Source organism: Hemicordylus capensis, chromosome 15, assembly GCF_027244095.1.
Source record: "Hemicordylus capensis ecotype Gifberg chromosome 15, rHemCap1.1.pri, whole genome shotgun sequence".
NCBI classification, from domain to species: Eukaryota; Metazoa; Chordata; class Lepidosauria; order Squamata; family Cordylidae; genus Hemicordylus; species Hemicordylus capensis.
The window spans coordinates 2,348,205-2,368,822 of record NC_069671.1 but is presented as its reverse complement, the minus strand read 5'-3'; the positions used below and the strand labels follow the sequence as shown (position 1 = coordinate 2,368,822).

Below are 20,618 nucleotides of genomic sequence, written 5' to 3'. Positions count from 1 at the left end.
CTTGGAGCCTTCTGCAAGCAGATGCTCTTTCACTGCCACAGAGAGCTTGTCTATAGCCTCCCATTCAAATGCTAACGAAGGTGGACTCTTCTTAGCAAAGGGGACAATTCATGCTTGCTGCCACAAGATCGGCTCTCCACCCCGAAAGCGACATCTTTGGCTATTCAAAGAGAGAAACTGAGGCACGAAACCAAGAAACCCACACTCTTGCTTCAGGTCTTGGAGCATCGATTGTTTATTTGGTTGGGAAGATAGCAAGACAGCAAGATGATGCCAAGAGGCGAGTGGGGCTTCCCTTCGAGCGGCCCGTCAGCTTCTGCACATGAACAAGGGCCAAAAAACCCCAAGGTACAGGGCCCCCAAGAATGGGGCAACCTCAGCGGGGCTCTCCCATCCCCTCCGGGGGCTCGTTCCAGACACCTCCCTGTCCCCCTGAAGCTCCAGAACGAACCCTGGGCCCCCTCTTAAGCCCCCCCCCGCCAGTTTCTGGTTCTTAATGAGATTCACTGCTGCTCTGGAGGCCTTGCAATATCTTGGGGGGGGGCATGCTTGGAGTGGGAGGGGGGGTGGTCCCAATAAAATCATCACCGCTTCTTTGACTCAGGAATTGGGGATGGGGGGGGGTATGGCGGCGTCCGGAGGGGTGTCAGTTCTTCAGGATGGTTTCGTAGGCTTGGAAGACGTGCTGGGCCACTTCGGGGGCACGGCATTTCAGGGACAGCTGCAGTGGGGGGAAGAGGAGAAGGAGAGAACTGAATGCGGCAGCCACGGTTCCCAGCCTGATTGCTACGAGGCAGCGGTGTTAATAACCGGAGCAAATGGATTGGAAGAGGAAGAAATTAAGTGCACAGCACAGAGGACGACATGCAAAGAGAATTAAGGACAGTTCGGCCAAAATCATTTGGAGCAGACCTCTTGCTACACGGTGCTGCCTTTGTTTCCGAGAACGAGATCTCCCCCCACACCCCGCGCTACTTCCTTTGTCCAACCTAGCCATCAGACATGGACGGCACTGCAGATCTGAAACGTGTTTTCACAGCCTTCTTGACTTTCCTGCTGGAGCCCAGGTAGCTCATCTTGCAGAGGGGTTTTCAGTGCAGTACATCAGGAGTTCTCAGCTTCAGGCCCCCGGAGGTTGTTGGACTACAGCACCCATCGCCCCCTGCCACTGTGGCCCATCCTCAGCTGGGGGGGTCCAAGCCTGAGAACCCCGGCAATGCAAGGTCTCCCTAAGCAAACCAGAGCTTCTGGGTCCCTCCAAGAGGGCATTACTGCTAAAGGTGGTTAAAGAGAAAACGGTTAAGATCTGCCGTGTCGATGCAGCCGAAACGTTACTGCGATACGGAGCTTGATCTACAGCCACAGCCGTCAGCCCCACAAAATCCAGTCAAGTTTAATCCCGAGTCAGCACACACCAGGTTACAGCTCCCACACATTCTCCAAGAGCAAAATAAATGACTCTGGGAAGCCCGGCTTTGAGTGCCCGAGGCGGGTGGCTACTGAAGGCCTTTTTGGGGATGGCACCCCATCTATGGAGTAGCCTCCCCAGCGAGGCTCTCCTGGTGTCACCACTTTGCTCCTTGAGACCCCAGGCGAAGACCTTCCTGTCCACTCTGGCTTTTAAAAATGGATTTTTAAGATGTTTTAAGAGTCTTTTGTACTGCCTTTTTGGTGCCGCATTTTCTCTTGTAATCGGTTCTGGGTTATGTGTTTTAAGGGGATGTTTTGACTGTGGTGTTGTGAGCTGCCCAGAGGACCATTTGACAAGTGAAGTTAACATTCGTTAATTTGAAGTTCCATGCCGTTAAGTTTGCTATCGATGACGGCCAAGGAGTTTTGAGTCCTAAGCCACACCGGACGTGACGGGAGGAGAAAAACAGGCTCCGAAGAGATCGACTCCCTTTCGTTCCTGTGGCCTCATCTCCCCACCGCCCGTCGGCAAATGTCGCCACCCGTTACTGGTTAGCATGTTAGGCTGGGGATAGGGGGCTGCTCAACATCGGAAGCAAAGCTGGGCGGGGGGGGGGGGGTGATTCAGAAAGATGCGAGGGGGGTGCAAGCAGCTGGATTCAGAAGATACAGAGGAGAAGCAGCAGCAGCAGCACAAGATATTCTGCTAACCTCCAAATCCTGCAAGATCGGGGGGGCAGGCCCGTGGTGTGGGGAGGGGGGGAAATAATAGAAACACAAAAAAAGATTAAATTGTCACCAGAAGCAGAAAAAGTGTATCACAACCAAAATGAGAGAGGTTTGTGGGGCAGGGGTGAGGAACTACCACCAGTTTCATCCTGTGACAGAATGGGGGAAGAGAGGACGAGGGGGGGGACAGAGAGGGGTTCGAGGGCCAAGACCTCATGCTGCTGTATTGAGGGGCAAAAGAGGGGCATTTCACACACAGGCCAGGTGGCCGGCTGCTTGCCATTGCATGCACCTCTCACAGGGTAGGTTTCTCGGTAGCAGCCACCAAGGTTATTCAATCCCTCCTGGTCTCCTCTGCTCAGCTCCTAGTGGGTTGCACGCATGCATGTTTTTCAGGGCTCATACGGGGCGACCTATTTCAATAGTGGCATGTTGAAGCTGCTATCCATTTACATTTTTGACTATTTTTAAAAATAATGGGCACATTAAAACACAAAGCTTTCTGAACTGCAGGGAGTTTGGTCAGTTGACAGGCACCATGCTCTGTTTCCCAGAATGCTCAGTTCTGATGCGCCATCACATTCAATTGCCTGTACAGGGAAACCTCGCTATTCGCCGACTTGCCACCTGCGTTTCCACATATCTGTGAGTATCCAATTGACACCCACATAATCTGTGGATACGAAAGGGTAAAAACCTTTGTATCAGCGGTTCCTTCAGGGCCGAAAGTGACCACTGAAGTCACTTCTAGCCACAATTTTTTTCTATAGAAGTCATTTTGTGGCTGGTTTCTTGCAAAAACTGTATTCCCCCCACAATTTTTCACCATTTGGGGGGCATTCCTGGGCACATGCAGACCCCACAGAGCATGGTACAGTAAACAATTTCATGTTTTTAGCTGGTTTGTAGCCGTATTTTAGCGGTTTTCCTCCATTCTCATAAGCATAAAGCCTCGTTATTTGCCGTTTTGTTACTCGCGCTAGTAGGCAAGAAACAGAGCCCACGCAAGTAACAAGATTTGCATGTACTTTACATTTTTGAGTGTTGTCTTATTAGGTAAAGAAGGCGAGACCAGAAAAGATGGCCACCCTCGTGCCAACACCCCCCTGGTTCTACTGTACCTTTGGGTGGATTTTTAATTCTAAACCGATTCGGAAGCTGCTCTTCGCTGAAAAGCAGCGTATAAAGCTCCACAAATGGAACCCAGAAGCGAAGCGGGGAGTCGTACCGTAAAGTTGGGGCTCCCTGGTTGGATCCGTAGCTCCGCCAGGACCCAGATGCCGTTGGTCAGCTTGAGCGACTGGTACAGCATGTCCTGGCCCTCCACGTTCCTCTTGGCAATGGTGAAGATGTTGCTGCCTTGAAGCTTGCTGCTAACGGCATCTGCGGGCCCAGAAAGAGACCGAGGTAAAAAGCACAGCTATGCCGCCAGGTCAGGGTCGCCCGCAGAGCTCTGTGTGTGTCACAGGAAGTCAGCATATGCGGCTGGGGGTGGAATTCAGCTTTCAATTAAAGCAGGGGGTCTCAAAACTTGGGGTCTCCTGGTGCTGTTGGACTTCAGCTCCCATAATGTGTCTCAGAGAGACCATATTATGCCTGTTTTAAGGCAATTGCATGGGCAGAGGAGAGCTGGTCTTGTGGTAGCAAGCATGACTTGTCCCCATAGCTAAGCAGGGTCTGCCCTGGTTGCATTTGAATGGGAGACTTGATGTGTGAGCACTGCAAGATATTCCCCTTAAGGGATGGAGCTGCTCTGGGAAGAGCAGAAGGTTCCAAGTTCCCTCCCTGGCAGCATCTCCAAGATAGGGCCGAGAGAGATTCCTGCCTGCAACCTTGGAGAAGCCGCTGCCAGTCTGGGAAGACAATACTGAGCTAGATAGACCAATGGTCTGACTAAGTAGATGGCAGCTTCCTCTGTTCCTACCAATAGGTTTCCAGGCAAAATACAAAGTGCTGGCAATTACCTTTAAAGCCCTCTCAACGGCTTCGGGCTGAGTTACCGACCTAGGAGAGCGCCTAGGAGAGTGCACGATCCCCACCGCGCACTGAGATTTCTACACAGCCCCATATACAAATCTCTGGCCGGTTTACAAACTCAAAACATAAGGCTGAGGGCTAGGCCTGGTGAAAGTTTCAGTGGCGCAGAAGGGTCACAGATCAACCTGTATGGCTCCTTGCCTCATCTCAAGACTAGCAAATAAAAACTGTGCATATTTACATAAAATGCATATACAGGTTTTTTTACACTGAACTTCTCTGCACAAAATTAGACAACTAGGCAAAGAGGCACCTCTTAACGTGGTGATTCTCTTTATTGAGCATGGGGAGAGCAACTGGCCTTCTCCGTCCCCAGCACAGCAGCCCTCCAGTGACTGTTGCTGGTGTCTGTCTTATGTTTCTTCTTAGACTGTGAGCCCTTTGGGGAAAGGGAGCCGTCTCATTTATTTATTATTTCTCTATGTAATGCGCTTTGGAGACTTTTGTTGAAAAGCGGTATATAAATATTTGTTGTTGTGGTTGCACAAAATTGGACAACCAAGAAGAGGGAGACTTCAGTGGAGATCTTAACGAGAGAGAGAGAACAGCGAGGCAGCTGTCTGCTCAAACCCCACAGGGCTTCTCCCCACTTCCATCTCAATCTGGCTCGAATGTCACATTGCATTGAGGGGGAATTATGGAAGCTGCCGCTGAGCTTAGGAGAGGGGGGCCTGCCCTCCCCTCTTGCCTGTGGGCTCCCCAGGGGCATCTGGTGGGCCACTGTGTGAAACAGGATGCTGGACTAGATGGGCTTCTTTGGGCCTCATCCAGCAGGGCTGCTCAGCAATCACAAGCAAGCCACTCTGAGCATTCTGGGGAAGGGGAAGGCGAAGGCGAAGGCAAGTCTTCCAGGATCATGGGGCTGGAGGGTTCTCACCTGCACTGAGAGGACAGTCTTTGATCTGGAACTGTGCTTCATTCTCATTGGGAATGTCCTTCCAGGTGGCCAGGAACATTTGCCGCTCTGCGGGAGGGAGAAGGAGAAACAGCTTGAAAAAGAGTAACGGAATTCAAGAGTAACAGAATCAGGCATGTTATGTTTTCAATGACAGCAGCCACAAACAAACCTCAAGTTAACATTATGTATACCCACTGGCAAGAATACATCTCCTACTATAACACCATATTTATACAGAAAACTTAAGCATTAAAAGGCAGTGTATGAAACATGCCTAACAGATTGGTAATGGAATCAGCAACAATGTCCCATTCTGATTCCGTTACCAACTACCATCTTAGTCCAGGAACATCTGGGCACCCAAGGTTGGGAACCCCCTGGCATGTAGCCCCTTTCAAGTCCCTCAAGGAAAGCCATAAATACAAATGGGGTCATCAGGAAGCATCCACCCCCCTCTGCCAACCCACACCTTGGAGGGCTCCCTCCCAGCCCCCGCCCCACTTCCAGACTCTCATCACCAACTTACCCATTTTCCCATCTTCCACAAAGAGGATATGCAGAGGATAGAGGGTGCTGAAGTAAAACACGTCGATGTTGTTTTTCACGGCCACCTGGACACAAAAGAGAGAGAGAGAGTTTTTCTTGCTTAGATCAGACTATGCAGATAAGGGAAAGCGAAGGTTAAAACTTGACCAAGACAAGAAACACTTTTAAAAAGAGTGGAGATTCTCTATTTAGCCAGGGGAGAGCAACTGGCCCTATCCACCCCCATCACAGTACCCCTCCAGTGGCTGTTGCTGGTCTGTTTCTTTTTTAGATCGTGAGCCCTTTGGGGACAGGGAGACATCTTATTTATATCTTTTGTTGAGAAGCAGTATATAAGAATTCTTAGCACTACTACGACTTACTACATGTCTGAGCACTGTAAGAAATTCCCTGGAGGGGATGGGGCCACTCTGGGAAGAGCATCTTCATGCTTGCATGCAGAAGGTTCCAAGTTCCTTCCCTGGCAGCAACTCCAAGATAGGGCTGAGAGAGAGATTCCTGCCTGCAACCTTGGAGAAGCCGCTGCCAGTCTGGGTAGACAATACTGAGCTGGATGGGTCAAGGGCCGGACTCTATATATGGCAGCTTCCTGTGCTCCCATACGGTGTGTGTGTGTGGGGGGGGTCGGGTCCCCACACCTTGCCTCTTCCCATGACATGTGAAACCAAAATTATGCAGGTGTACTTGGGATGCGGGATTCCAATTGTGCTCGGCATCGAACTTGCAGCCCTGAGTAGGCACTGCTCCCGAGAGGCCCCCCCCCCGTCCTTAGTCAACACCACCACCAACCGCCCCCCAACTCCCCCCAAAGTCGCCATGCATGCGCGCCTCCTGGGCTCACCTGGAGGTTATTGAGGGGGTCCATCTTCATGACCGAGCCAACCGTGTTGAGGGGAAGGGAGATCTCCACACTCTGGTTCGGAGCGAGGGGGGCGTGGACCTGGAGGGGCGCAGCAGGGGCCAGGCCGAAGCTGGGGAGAGAATGCCGAGAGAGAGGGGTGAGCCGCCGCCCGGGTGCCAGTACTGGAAAGCAAGCGGAGAAGGCGGTGCCAGCAACCAGCGATCGCTTCTCGACTTGGGCAACCGGGTGTGGAAGCCAGCAAAGAGGAAAGCTCATGGAAACCAGTTCTTGCCCAAAGCCTTTACGAGAGGACATCTGTCATGAGTCCTACCCAGAGACAGGGGAGGGCACTGGCGGGCGGGGGGGGGGGGGGAGTTCAGTGGGGTTGAATCCTGGTCTGTAAGGGATTCACAGTAGGCTGTCACCCACCCACATTTATCTATCAATCAATCATATTTCTATACCGCCTGATATGTACATCTCTAGGCAGTGATTCTGATGTGGGACAAACCTCTCTTTCCACCTAAGGTTCCTGGGGGGGCGGTGGGAGGTTAAAGTGGCAAAACCCTCCCTAGAAGGGCTGAGCAGTCCCAGGCCTCCAAAAGGCATGTGACTAAGGCAGACCCCAAATAACGAATTGCACACTTCAGCAACAAGGGTTTATCATCAGATTAAAAGAAAAGGATATGCAATAAGAACAGTCTTTTCATAACTCAGGTTGTAAGAGGGAGTTTCCCTTAACCTGGCAACTTAATCAGTCAAGGAAAACAGCTTCCCTCACACGTCTGACTTGGTGCTAACTTACTACTTACTTGTTCCTCTCAACCTGCTGCTTCCTCTGGGTCCTCCTGGGACAGGCCAACTAACAGACCAAAGCTTTCTCCTCTCCAGCAGATGGTCGAGTGTGTAGTTCCCACCCAATCCTCTGGATGGGTCCTTCTGCTTTAGTTTTCCAGGGCTTCCCCCCTTATTAAGGAAGGCCCTCCCTCAAAGCCTTCCCTTCACTACAACATCTTATGCTGCCACCGCCGCCATCTTTTTAACCACCCAGAGACTTGCGTTTTGGGTGGGATACAAACACATGTTAAATAAATAAATAAATAAATTTATAAATTCATTTGCCTGGGGGTTCCCAACAGGGGAACTAGTACCCTTAGTGGTGCTCGAAGGGCTCCCAGGGGGTATTCAGAGCCCTCTCGCGTCCCCACGGTAAAGCCGTGCTCTTTGCTCCTCATCTGGGTGGGAGGTGGGGCACAGACACCACCATTATCCGAATTAAATCTCTTTCTGGGCTTAAAAATGTAAGACTGATTACTAAAAAAAAATACATCTCCTGGAAGGCGAGATTGATCTAATAGGCCTTCCATATTGGTTACCCGTTGTCTGAATTATCTCTTAGCCTGCACAGGGCCCAGCATCGTAAGAGCTTCCTGTGAGAATCCGTCATAATATAAATTTCTGTTGGATAGACCTTTTCCATTTTGAAACAAAATGATCAGCCAACATCAATGGGGCTAATCCAACTGGGAGGAAAGACAACCTTAGCCAGTAAGCGAAAATACATAGCCATAACTCCATCGCCCCCTTAATTACTCCGGCTTCTCGGCAGAGAACCACATTAGGGACACAAGACTGAGAACCTTTGTGCTACGCAGCTCAGCCTCTTCAGTCAACTTCTTAGAGGGTCGGATAAGCTCTTCATAGCAGCTGCTTATCAAGAGAACAAGAGTCATCACAAGAGGCTGGCTGAGGATAGTCCCTCTGAACAGGGGGGTTCCCAGGGAGCAGGACAGGTGGAGAGGCAGCGTTACCTGTTCCGGTTGAACTGGATGGCGAAGTCGGACATGACTTGCAGGGCCTTGTTCGACAGCACCAGGTCCATGGAGATGGAACCCACCTGGCGGCTGAAGGTGCCCGAAATCTCCAGCCCTTTGGCCTTCACGGCTGGCAGCCAGATCTAAGGATCACGCAAGATCACAAAGGTAATACGACAGACAGCCATGTCACCAGAGTCCGAAAGTTTCTTACTGTGGACTAGTGACATGCGGAGGTTATTCCAAACCACCCCATTCTGCATAAGCCACTAAACCACGGACAGATTTCTACCCTGTCTTTCAGGGCGGCTTGGATTAAGCCGGGTGGTAGGATTTCCCTTTATTTCCATACAGAGAAGTAGAAATGAACATTCAAACACAGAGTTCTGTGCAAGGTGCAGGCAGCTTTGCTCCACTTAAGCCCGACACGGGTCTACATTTGTTTGAATTCACAGAACCCAAGAAAGGTCATGTTAAGCCTAAGGGCCAGGACAATTTCAGCTTTCGTAGGGTACCCAGCAGTTTTCAGGAGGGATGTGCACAGAACCGGTTCGGAGGCCCTTTATGGGCCTCCGAATCGGTTTGAACGACCGGCGGTTCTGCCAGTGTGAAGGCGAGGGGGGTTGACTTTAAGGGCGGGGGAGGGTGCACTTACCCCTCCCTCCGCTCACCCCCCCGGTGCTCCATTTGCAAAGGGACCGTCAGGGCAGCAATGCACCTCCCTGCCACCTCGGTCCCTTGCGCATCGGGTACTTCCACTGACGTAGGGACCGAGGCAGCAATGGGGCGGCAGGGAAGTATGCTGCCACCCCAAACAGAGCGCCAGCGGGGTGGGGGTGGGGGAGGGAGGGGTAAGTGCACCCTCCCCTGCCCTTAAAGTCACCCCCCCATCTTCGAACATCTCTCGCCCAGTTCCATTTACATCCCTCGTTTTATTTTTACTACTTAACCCCGATGAAAAAAATCATTAATATAGTGGCCAGGGTTGGTTTTGTAATCTGCAAAACTCGATCTGATCTTTAGCAAGACATTTCAGAAGTAGTTTATACATTTCTCTCTTCTCTGTTTTTTATATTTTATTTTATTTACATGACGTATTGTTTGTATTTCTTTGTATATTGGTCTACGACTGTAATAAAGTTCTGTCCCCTCGTTTTAGACACGGCTTCCCCAGAACTGTGCATTTTGCAGTTGGGAAGGAGGGGAGAGAGAAGCTACAGCCACCCTGGGCCAACTGAAGACCTAGCCCAGGGATTCTCACACTCAGGACTACAACTCCCATCATCCCCAATGGATGACAGAAGTGGTAGTCCAACGGACATCTGTGGACTCAAGTTGGAGAAGCCTCAGGCTAGCCAAGGCAAGAAGAGAACCCTCCCGCAAAAGGTGTGGGGCTTAGCCATGGAAGGGGTGCAGTCCTCTAGCGACTGTCCTGGGAGTGACACCTTCTGGATCCCTTGGAGGTCAGCGCGACTCACCGTCTTGGGAGCGACGTAGGATCCCGACAACGTCCCCACGCCGCCAGCCAGGTCAAAGAGGTCACCCAGGCCCCCGCCAAGGGGTGCCCCCAAGTTGGAGGGCATGACCGCACTGGGGGCGGTGAAACTGGGGCCTCCCATCTGCAGAACAGAAAGACGCCGAGTTGTGACAAGGCCATACGGCCGGCAGAGAAGAAACGGGACGTATCACTAGGGCTGCTCAGCTCCGGCCCTCCTGCAGATGTTGGCCTACAACTCCCGTAAGCCCTGGCTATTGGCCACTGTGGCTGGGGATTATGGGAGTTGTAGTCCAAAAACAGATGGGGGCGGGGCTAAAGTTGAGCAGGCCTGCTCAGGGAGAAGGAGAAGGTGGCGATGTTCCTCCTTGGGGTGGGGAACATCAAATGCTCCAGCCAATGGCTGAAGCCAATTGCAAACAAAGAGCAAATGGGCAACTTAAGTCAAGTGCCTTCAAAACCTGCTTCCTGCAGGAGGATATTTCCCCACAGAAATAGAGGTCTACAAAATTATGCATGGAGTGCAGAGAGAAAGAGATAAATTTTTCTCCCTCTCTCACAACACTAGAACCAGGGGGGGTCATCTCATGAAGCCGATTGCCAGGAAATTTAGGACAGACAAAAAAGAGGGACTTTCACACAGCTCCTCGATAGATCTGTGGAACTCTCTGCCATGGGGTGTGGCAACAGCCACTAGCTTGGACGACTATTTTTTTTATTTATAATATTTCTATACTGCACAAAACTTGTGTCTCTGGTCGGTTTGCAATTAAAATGGTAACCTTTGACTGCAAAAAGAGGGCTTAGACCAATTCATGGAGGACAGGTCTATCAACGGCTACTAGTCTGAGGGATATAAGCCACCTCCAGGCTCCGAGGCAGGATGCCTCTGAATTCCAGTTGCAGGGGAGCAGCAACAGAGAAGGCATGCCTGCATCCCTTGCCTGCGAACTTCCCAGTTGGATCTGGTGGGCCACTGTAGGAAACAGGATGTTGGACTAGATGGGCCTCCTCGGGCCTGATCCAGCAGGGCTGCTCTTATGAGAAGCAGGATACCGATTCACGAAGCAGTGGGGTGCACGCGTGTCTCATCTTTTGAGATCTCGTTGCAAAGCTTTAGCTCTAAAACAAGATTGCAGTGAGGGCAAGTTACACTCCAAAGTATGTCGTGCGCCCAAGTGTGGCCATGACAAGATTCAAACCCACACTTCACAGAGCCAATCAGATATGCTGGAATCCATTAGCTGTATGAAGTAGTAAGGTACAGGGATCAGAGAGGCTGACAAACGTATACAAACTGCAACACAGGAAGCTGCCTGACAGAGTCAGACCATTGATCCGTCTAACTCAGGACTGCCTACTCTGACTGGCAGCAGCTTTCCAAAGTTTCAGGCTGGGGTTTTTCCTAGCTTTCTTGGAGATGCTGCCAAGGAATGAATCTGGGTCCTTCTGCATGCAAAGCAGATTACCACTGAGCTAAGTTCCCAACACCTAAAGGGGACTATCTTACAGCAGACAGTGTTCACATGTAGTCACCCATCCAAATGCAAACGAGGGCAACAGAGATCATTCATGCTCGCTACTGCAAGACCAGATCTCCTCCACAAATCTTGTACGATCTTGGTATTGTTTGGGCTTTTTTGTGGGGTTTTTTTTTGTCAATTAAAGAGAAAACAAGCTCACTAGCAGGCAGAAGCTGATCAGGGTCATCTAGCACAGTGTTTCTCAACCACCGGTCCCTGGACCGCTGCCGGTCCCCGAAGGCTTGAGTGCCGGTCCCTGACTGGGAGTCAACCCCCCCCCCCCCAAACTGAAATCAAGGCACTCACTTCCTCAGTTTTGCACATGGCACGGAAGAGGAAGAGTATCACGGAGGCATGGGACCCTTCTTGTGCCTTGCCTCCATGTGCTGCTGAGATCTTCCTACAGCTATCTTATTCCCTATCTTTACAGCTTCAAACTGTATGCGGTGCAGGGGCATGGAGGAAAAAGTATGGCAGTGGGCGCCACTTGAAGGGCTGCTGGTTCTTGCATGCTCATTATTTGCAGCCAAAGGTTGGTTGATTGAAACCCAGCTGCCTGTTATGGTCAAGGCACCTTGAGAGGGAACGCTGTTTCCCTCTTGCATCAGTGGGGCTTGCTTGTATGTTGTTTTCATTGGCCCCATGTAGCTTTTGAATTTTTCTAATGGCCCAACATACCCTCTCCACTGAGTAATCAGAAGCACCTCCACCCCCACCCCGCACATACTGAAGACATACTGGAGACAAATTTGTTCACCCAGGCTTTTAGATTCAGGGGTTCTCAACCTTGGGTACCCAGACATTGGTGGACTTCTACTCCCATAATCCCCAGCCATAATGGCCAAATGCCATTGTTGTTGGGAGTTATGGGAGTTTAACTGAGAGACCCACGGTTAAGAACCCCTAATATTCCATGTTTGCAAAAGATTCCAAATTTAATTATTTTAATGCTTATATTATTTTCATTCTAAACTGCCCAGAGATGCATGTTTGGGGCAGTATAGAAGTCTGATAGAGAGATAGATAGACAGACTTGAAACCCCTTTACTAACTGCTGGTCCGGGAAACTGCGCATGAAGAATGTAGCGGTCCTTGAAACTCTGCACGAAGAATTTAGCGGTCCTTGACTCCAAAAAGTTTGAGAAACACTGATCTAGCAGATCTGTGCTGTTTGCAGCAGATCAGCAGGGGGCCGACTGACAGTTATAGCAAGTAAAATTGCAAGTTTAATTAGCGGTCCAGTGCCCTTGTTCCAAATAGCCGTTCTGCAAATCCCTCCATGAATCTGTCCAACCAGCCTTGGTTATCCAGCCAAGCCAATGGCTGCTACCTGCCCCCCATATCTTGTAGCAGAGAGTTCCACAGATTAATTCATGTGTGTTGCGAAGTGGTTGTCCCGAGTCGGTTGGCCCCAGTTTACGAGAGGGAGAGGAAGAGCTTCTCACAGCTGGGAGGACGAGAGAGGACTCAAGAGCAACCCACACATCCCCAAGTGTGCTAGAACAAAAAAGACAAGGGAGAGGGGAGCTGCCAGTGCCGAAGCACGGTCTTGAAAGCGAGTAAGAGGACTGGAGCATACCCCTTCAGATTCGTCCCCCATCTCCAAGCAGAAGCAGGCACAGTGGAGAGGGCAGCCAGCCACATGCAGACAGACACGCAAGCCAGGAAAGAGGCAGAACAGAGAGAGAGAGAGAAACACAAAGGAATAAGAGAGAGAGAGAAATTAGTCACAGACTACAACACAGAGACACTAGCCCCTGTGCCACAATTGTAGAGACAGCTCGTGGTGGTGGTGGGGGGGGGATGACGCCCAACCCCAAACTGCAGAAGGGGAGCCCAGTTCTAAGCAATTCCAGCAGCTCCTGAATTTTTACATCTGTCCGTCTCGCAACGGAGACTGGAGTAACACAAGTGTTGCTAGTCCTCAGGAAAGTGTGTTAAAACCGAACTGGACCTTAAGACAGCGTGTTCTATCCACCGGCCACTCCATCATTTGTGGCCTATAAAGGAGGTGGCAGTGGCAGGGAATGGGGGAGAGAAGAGATAAGTTTGTAAAGAGTTAGCTGCCGTGTAAGTTTGTTTAATTTATCCCAGAACGAACAAACAGGAGTGTGCCCTATTTAAACACCATCTACACAAAAAAGCATAAACACACACAGAGAACCAAAAGCATCAGCAACAGACCATAAACACCAACAGTCATTATATACAAGTTCCTAGCATTGTTATATACTGGGGTGACCAACCTGAGGCTCTTGGACTACAATTCCCATCATCCCTTGACACACTTGAGTGCAGCTGGGGATGATGGGAGCTGTAGCCCAGCAGCAGCTGGAAAGCCGCCTCCAGTCTAGACATGTTGGTCTTTGCAACAACCCTGTGAGGAAGGCCTGTAATATCAGGGCTGTGTCGATGCTACGTTTCTGCAGGGGGTGCACAGACACCAGCTTCACAAAAATTAATGTTTTATTTTATAAAGGCAGGTTTCTAGTGACTGTGGTGTGGGATGGCTCTGGAAGATGCGCTGAAGTCTCCGAAGCCCGAGAAGCGAAAAAGAGGGTTGGGTCAGATGAGACTGGAGTTGCAGCCCATTGGGGGGGGCAGGGGGGCGCAAGGCTGAGATGCCCCACCGTCTGCCCTTGGGGAGCCACGGAGGGCTAGCACTTACCAGGCTGTCCAAGCCACCGCCAAGGAGGTCCACAGCCCCCATCTGCACCGATGACGTGGCAACGGGAGGGCCGCTCACGGGGGGCCCCAGGTCGAGGTTCAACAGGTCCCCCAGGAGGTCACCCTGCGTCGGGATGACGGCCGGCTGCTCGGAAGGGGGGGCCCCCACGGGAGCAACATCCGGACTCTCGGCACTTTCACTTCTGTGGGGTTTGGTTTGGGGGGGGGAATAAAACAAAGCATTTTTAGCTGCTGAGGGTGTTCCAAACCTCAGAGAAAAAAGGTTCTCTCTCCCATCACATGCAGAAAATGATTTCAAGATCTAAAGTCATGAAAAAAAAGTTCAAGAAGAAGCCAAAATCCCCCCTCTCCCCACCCCCCCAACACGTGTAGGTCTGTTCTGCAAAGGAAGAGCAGGGTCTTGGCAACGGCAAATTTCTGTCTTGGCTAATCGAGGCCTGTCCAAATTTGTGCAATATACCTATACCTAAGCCCTGGTCCACGTTACCTATTTTATCTACCACTGGAGGTTCACTCTCACAACTCATAAGGCAGAGGTCCCCACCTCTGGGTCTCCAGATGTTGTTGGACTACATCTCCCATCATCCCCAGCCTTCGGGATGGGGATGATAGGAGTTGTAGTCCAACAACATCGGGGGATCTTGATTTTGAGAATGCCTGCCACAGCATGCAACTGACAAGAGAGTGCATCATCCATCCTTAAATTTTAGGTTTCCTTCTTCACGAGGGCTGCATTGCTTAGCTCCAGTGTGGGTCCCCAGATTATGCTGTGTTACAATTTGCTCTAGAAGAAAGCTAAGGGACCAGCTCTATGGGCTAGCTAGCAGTCAGGATGTGGAATTAACTGAGTCTACAAACACAATAAAATAAATAATAATAAACATTGTTAGCTGCCCCATAACAAAAATTGTTCTCTAGATGGCTCACAACACAGCATCAAGACATCAAATAAACGCAGATTAAATCACAACAAAACTCTCTTATTGGTACTTTTTCCTTTATGGATAATCATGACCATGCTCTTCATCCTCAAGGCCTCTCCTTGGCTCCCTTAAGCATTGCATTCATACAACTTGGTTTCCTGATCGTGCCTTCTGCTGTGTTTTTTGAGCATATTTATATAATGCCTGATGTATTTTAGATGGGAATCAAAGGCAGGTTCCAAAAAAATTACAGTTTTGTCTCTCTTGAGGTTGAAGATATAGAACACGACTTGGAGACCTGCCCCCTTTATCGGGATCCAAGAGAAATTTCTAGGTCAAATGCTGCATGCAATTAGTGATGGAAGTACTAAGAAGAAAATCTGCTGGTTCCTGGCTGACGACGACCCACGGCTCACATCTCAAAACGTCAGGCTGGATGCCAAATCTATTCATGCTATATTCTTGGAGGATATTGCTATACACTGTGTGACTCGTTAAACCGAATACTTCTGTTTCACCTTATTCTACCCTAATTTTATTAACACACTGATCTTTATTTTATTAAATAAAACTTAAAGAAATAATCAATAGATTTATTTATTTAAAGGTTTATTCATCTCTCTCAGACCAGTTCTAATCTGTTCATCCAGGGTGCTCGAACACAGGTCGAGATGTTGTAGGACCAGAACTCCCATAATCTCCCATACATGATGGGTCCTCTATCTTGATGACTACCTGCTTGAGCATCCCTGAGTTAACTGACTAAGATTTCTCCCATCAAGTGACAATCCAACCTCCACCCTACCTGGGAGGGTTGCAAGAGATCCTCCTTTCATCTCTTAGCCACAGTCACTTGGGGCATGAAACCCCAGGGCGCTAACAGGCCCAAAGGCACCTGGGTCTTTAGCCTTTGGTCCCCGCGGTGAGTAGCACCCTGCCCCCCTGGAATACTCACGAGCCCGTCCGCGGAGGGAGGCTCTTGTGAACGATGCCTCTGCTCCCCTCCACGAATGCACTGGGGGGCTTGTGGTAGACAGAGGCCAGCGTGCCGATGTAGCAGATCAGCTCGTCCAGCAGGGTGGGCTCGATCAAGTCTGTCTCCTCGGAGATGAGCGGCTTCTCGGCCAGCACCACTTCCTTGGCCGCCACCGGATCGGTGGAGAGCAGGCGCCAGTAGATATAGCCCCGGTCCCGCAGGTCGGGGTTATCTGAATCCTATGTTTTGGAGGGCGGGCGAGGAGGAGAGACACCGATACGGGGATTTAGATCGGGGTTGTCAGCGGATAAGTAGGCGTCCCATTATGACCACCACCCTGAGCCACTCCAAGGGGTGGCCAGCACAAGGAGACAAAAATTGCAACGAATAAGCTTGGTTTGGTTTTTAGAGGAGGGGTACCCAAGAAGGGGAAAGGGGCCCCCAGTTCTCCCCTACCTGTGTCGCCAGGCTGAGGACCTGCTGCACGAGCTCCTGTGTCTCGGTGGGCTTCTTGAGGAAGAGCTTCACGATGGCCGTCAGCAACTGCAGCTGCACCTGCACCAGGAAGACCAAGACAAGAAGGTCTGAGCTGAAGAGGCCGTTCCTCAGCACAGGAGCCTTCGGCGAAGAGAGGACCCAGACTCAAGAGGAAGGCACTGAAGCAGGAAACGCCAGCAGAACGCCCCTCTTGATGGCAGGCAGGGGGCTTGTGGGAAAGAGAAGATGGCTCGTATACCCCCCCCCTCCAGTTTTGGACACAATATGCATCCCAGACACTAACAGACATCCCAATAGACTACCCAGACTGGCAGCGGCTTCTCCAAGGTTGCAGGCAGGAGTCTCAGCTCTATCTTGGAGATGCTGCCGGGGAGAGGACTTGGAACTTCTGCACGCAAACATGCAAATATTCTTCTCAGTGAAGCCCCATCTCCTAAGGGGAACATCTTACAGTGGTCACACGTGCGGCCTCACATCCAAACGCAAACCAGGGCAGGCACTGCTTCGCATAGGGGACAAGTCTTGCTTGCTAGGAGAGGAGTGCCGGTCTTGCGGTAGCCAGCATGACTTGTCCTCTTAGCTAAGCAGGGTCCTCCCTGGTTGCATATGAATGGGAGACTAGAAGTGTGAGCACTGGAAGAGATTCCCCCTCAGGGGATGGAGCCGCTCTGGGAAGAGCTGAGGATTCCCAGTTCCCTCCCTGGCAGCATCTCCAATGAGATAGGGCTGGGAGAGAGACTCCTGCCTGCAGCCTTGGAGAAGCCGCTGCCAGTCTGGGGAGATATAACTGAGCTAGATGGACCAAGGGTCTGACTCAGTATATGGCAGCTTCCTACGTTACCACAAGACCAGCTCTCCTCCCGTAACATACGAGGGTGTTTCGGTCCAGCACCATTTGTGGGAAGTGCCATGTGGTGACTGCAAGAGATCCTTGGGGTGCGTGTCTTGGACAAGAGAGCGCAGCTGCTGGTGGCCTGCATGCACCGAGGCCATCTTCCCCGCCGCCTCCGCCCGCACCTGGGTGCTCTCATCGTGGAACCCCTCCAGGAAGCTCTCCAGCAGCTCGTCCGCGTTGTCGATGCGCTCGGCGTATTCCCCCACGATCCAGATCATGGCAGCCCGCGCCTCGGGCTCATCGAGGGAGTCCAGGTTCTCACACAGGGTGGCAATCACGCTCTCGTACCTGCAGAAGAGGAAGCGGAAAGAGAGATGAACTCGGGCGCGGCAGCAGGCGACCTGTGACCCCAGAACAGGGGAGGCAGCTGTGACACTCCAGCTGTTGGTCAACTACAACTCCCATCATCCCCAACCACAACGTGCTTAATATTTAAAAAATTAAGACAAAATGTACACATATCCTGAAATTCATAACATTACAGAACCATATCAGTCCTAAGACTCAAAACACACACACACACACACACACACACACACACGAGAAAGCAGGGTGAAATTATTCCACCTTGACATATTTGGTTACTGATTTCTCTTAGATGGATAATCTCCCCCCATCTCAGTTCTCTTCCTAACAACCACCCTGCAAGGTGGGCCAGTATTATCCCAACAGAGGAGAGCTGAGGCCAAGTGAACAGGCCACTAGCAGGCAAGGCAGCATCCATACTGGGGACTTGAGAAAGCCATATTAGCCCCATTGTCTTAAGAGGCAGGCGGCCGCCGGAAAGAGAAGTCTCCCTACTTGTTGGGGTACTTGCGGAAGATGTCCTTGATGACGACAATGGCTTCCTGCACCACATAGTTGACCTTGGTCTGGATCAGGTCCAGCAGGGTGCTCACACAGCGTTCCGCAGATTGCTGGGCAGAAAGGGAAGGAGAGAGGGACAAGAGGTCAGCCCGGAAGCTGGAGGGAACTGCAGGTGCCCACAGAAGAGCGGAACGGAAAAACAGCCAGCCTCTCTCTGGCAGACAGGGCAGGATTTGGCCAAGAGGAAAGGCAGGAATTTCCTGGCTAACTAAAGCAGCCAGCCAGACATGAAAATCTCATTGTGGCTTCAAGCAGGGGTGCTCAAGCTTAGGGGCCCGGGTGTCAGACTACAACTCCCATCACCCCTTGCTCCAATGGCCAAATCCACTGTGTCAACATAAGAACATAAGAACAGCCCTGCTGGATCAGGCTGGATCAGGCCCATCTAGTCCAGCATCCTGTTTCGCATGGTGGCCCACCAGATGCCGCTGGAAGCCACAGGCAGGAGTTGAGGGCATGCCCTCTCTCCTGCAACTGGTACTCAGAGGGTACCAGTCAGGGGGATGATGGGAGTTGAAGTCCAATATCTGGGCAGAGGTGATAGCATTGCAAGATTTTCAGCCTCCGGTCTGTTCTCTTGCTTGATTGCCTGCAGCGGCCCCATTGGGGAGGGCGTTTTAAAAGCTTTTAAGGAGTTTGAAAAAACACACAAAAACTGCCATACAACTTTATAAATGTCGTCGGAGAGATGGAAAGGAAAATTGGCGGGAAGGTCCTCCAAAGATCACTCCAGGGAGAGAGCATGAAGGGTGGTTCATGGTCACCCTAACCCCTTTGCTCTGTGCAAAAAGGATGGCAATTTTAACCTAATTGTTTAGTGTTAGGGATAAAGAAGGGGAGATAATACAGAGATAGCTGTAAGTGAGGTCTCCCGTTTTCCATCTCGGTCGGGGGGGGGGGGCGGGGTAGATGTTTCCAAAAATCGGTACAAGAATTCATCCCCCGAGATGGTACAATTGGCAACTCTCAGGCAAGGGTCTTTCCGCTAGGGGTGTGCACGAACTGTGGTTCGAGCACTGGCTTGGTGTCGAACCGGTTTGGACGAGAACTCAATAGCTCTCTCACACTGGTGGGGGAAATGCTGCTCAGGACCAACTGGCCTGCGTCAGTAAAGCCACCTCCCCATTTCACCAAGACTCACCTCCACCTTGATGGCACAGCGGCCGATGGCCCGGACAGCTTTCCTCACAAAGTCCACGTCCACTTCCGTGGCGTATTCCTTCAGCTCAGCCAGCACCTGTTACAGGAGGAGGGGAAAGTCGATGGGTCTCTGTCCATGTGGATGTAGCTGGCATCTAGTGCTCTGGCTAGGATCAAAAAGGACTTGGAAAAAACGAATTGGAAGGCCCTCCAAGGTCTTCTAGTGCCCCAGTGCAAGACTGCCGCACCATCCCTGACAGATGCCTGCCCAGCCTCTGGAAGAAAACCTCCAGTGAAGCAAGAGCCCAAGAATACATGAGGCAGACTGTTCCACTGTCCAACAGCTAGGAAATTCTTCTTAATGTCTATCCTAAACCTGCTTCCTTGCAATTTCAACCCATTGGTTGTAGTCCGGTCCTCAAGGGCAACAGAGAACGGGTTCGCTTCGAAGACGGCGATTGCATCCCTCTTAATCTTCTCTTCTACAGGTTAAAAAAATACCCCCCCTCCTCCTGCTGTTCCTCACTGGACTTCGTTTTCAGACCCTTCCCTTCTCAAGCTGCCGCTGGGATTACCTCTCTCAGGTGGCTTTAACCCAGTGGTTAAAAATAAATAGCCTGCAGCCAGGGGTTCTCAAACTTGGGTGCCTAGATGGTGGTTGGGACCACAATGCTCATCATTCCCCCACTACCATGGCAATTCGTCGCTGTGGCAGGGGCTGATGGGAGTCGTAGTCCAGCAGCGTCCAAAGACATAACTCCGAACCCCCAGGCATATGCAACACCCTCGAATCTCCAAGTATTTGCATCAGAATTTCTTTGGGGAATCCCAGGCATTGGAGAGACCAATTTGGCTCCGGCAGGTTTACCTGCGCGATGTTGGCTTGAGAAGCCAGGCGGATCATGATATCCAGTTTCTCCAGCTTGACGTAGATGGGGTCGTTGTACTTCACGAAGAAGACTTTCATCTCATGCTTCAGGATCTCAGGCCTGGAGTCGGGGTGGAAGGAAGAGAGAAAAGGTTTTTAAGTCAAACCCACCCTCAGCACAGTAATTCCAGCTATACAGTGGTCCCTCGACTTACGAACTACTCGACATAAGTATTTTTCGAGTTACAAACGGCAGTTTTAGATCCGGTTTTAGATGCGGTTTTTTCGACTTACAAATTTTTAGATGGGGTTTCCTCGACTTACGAATTTTACATGCGGTTTCCTTGACTTGCCTGCCTGTTTATTCTTGAAAAGAAATGTTCCTGTGCAGTTTGCAAGCCTTACTGGGGGTCTGGGTCTTTTTTCTAGGCTCCGGAACGCATTAATCCATTCCCAATGCATTCCTATGG

General features: G+C 50.9%; 1 protein-coding gene and 1 non-coding gene across 3 annotated transcripts in view; both read right to left on the bottom strand.

The window, feature by feature from the left end:
* Nucleotides 1–211: 211 nt before the first annotated feature.
* The window catches only part of AP1B1 (adaptor related protein complex 1 subunit beta 1), a 40,099-nt gene continuing 19,692 nt past the window's right edge, over nt 212–20,618 (bottom strand). The window contains exons 8-22 of one of the 2 annotated variants that reach the window (XM_053279982.1): nt 20,149–20,269; nt 19,282–19,377; nt 18,075–18,190; nt 17,396–17,561; nt 16,337–16,435; nt 15,860–16,119; nt 13,962–14,163; nt 12,873–12,893; nt 9,754–9,894; nt 8,273–8,418; nt 6,462–6,591; nt 5,601–5,685; nt 5,054–5,140; nt 3,368–3,522; nt 212–721 (exon numbers count right to left, since the gene is read on the bottom strand). In XM_053279982.1, coding sequence (XP_053135957.1) covers nt 647–721; nt 3,368–3,522; nt 5,054–5,140; nt 5,601–5,685; nt 6,462–6,591; nt 8,273–8,418; nt 9,754–9,894; nt 12,873–12,893; nt 13,962–14,163; nt 15,860–16,119; nt 16,337–16,435; nt 17,396–17,561; nt 18,075–18,190; nt 19,282–19,377; nt 20,149–20,269 — 1,900 coding nt within the window. In that variant the 3' untranslated portion in view covers nt 212–646. The remainder of the gene's footprint in view (nt 722–3,367; nt 3,523–5,053; nt 5,141–5,600; nt 5,686–6,461; nt 6,592–8,272; nt 8,419–9,753; nt 9,895–12,872; nt 12,894–13,961; nt 14,164–15,859; nt 16,120–16,336; nt 16,436–17,395; nt 17,562–18,074; nt 18,191–19,281; nt 19,378–20,148; nt 20,270–20,618) is intronic. The other variant, XM_053279981.1, reaches the window with a different exon arrangement.
* Nucleotides 8,111–8,214, bottom strand: LOC128338277 (small nucleolar RNA SNORD125). Its single transcript, XR_008312564.1, has one exon. It is a non-coding gene; the product is annotated as a small nucleolar RNA SNORD125 (small nucleolar RNA).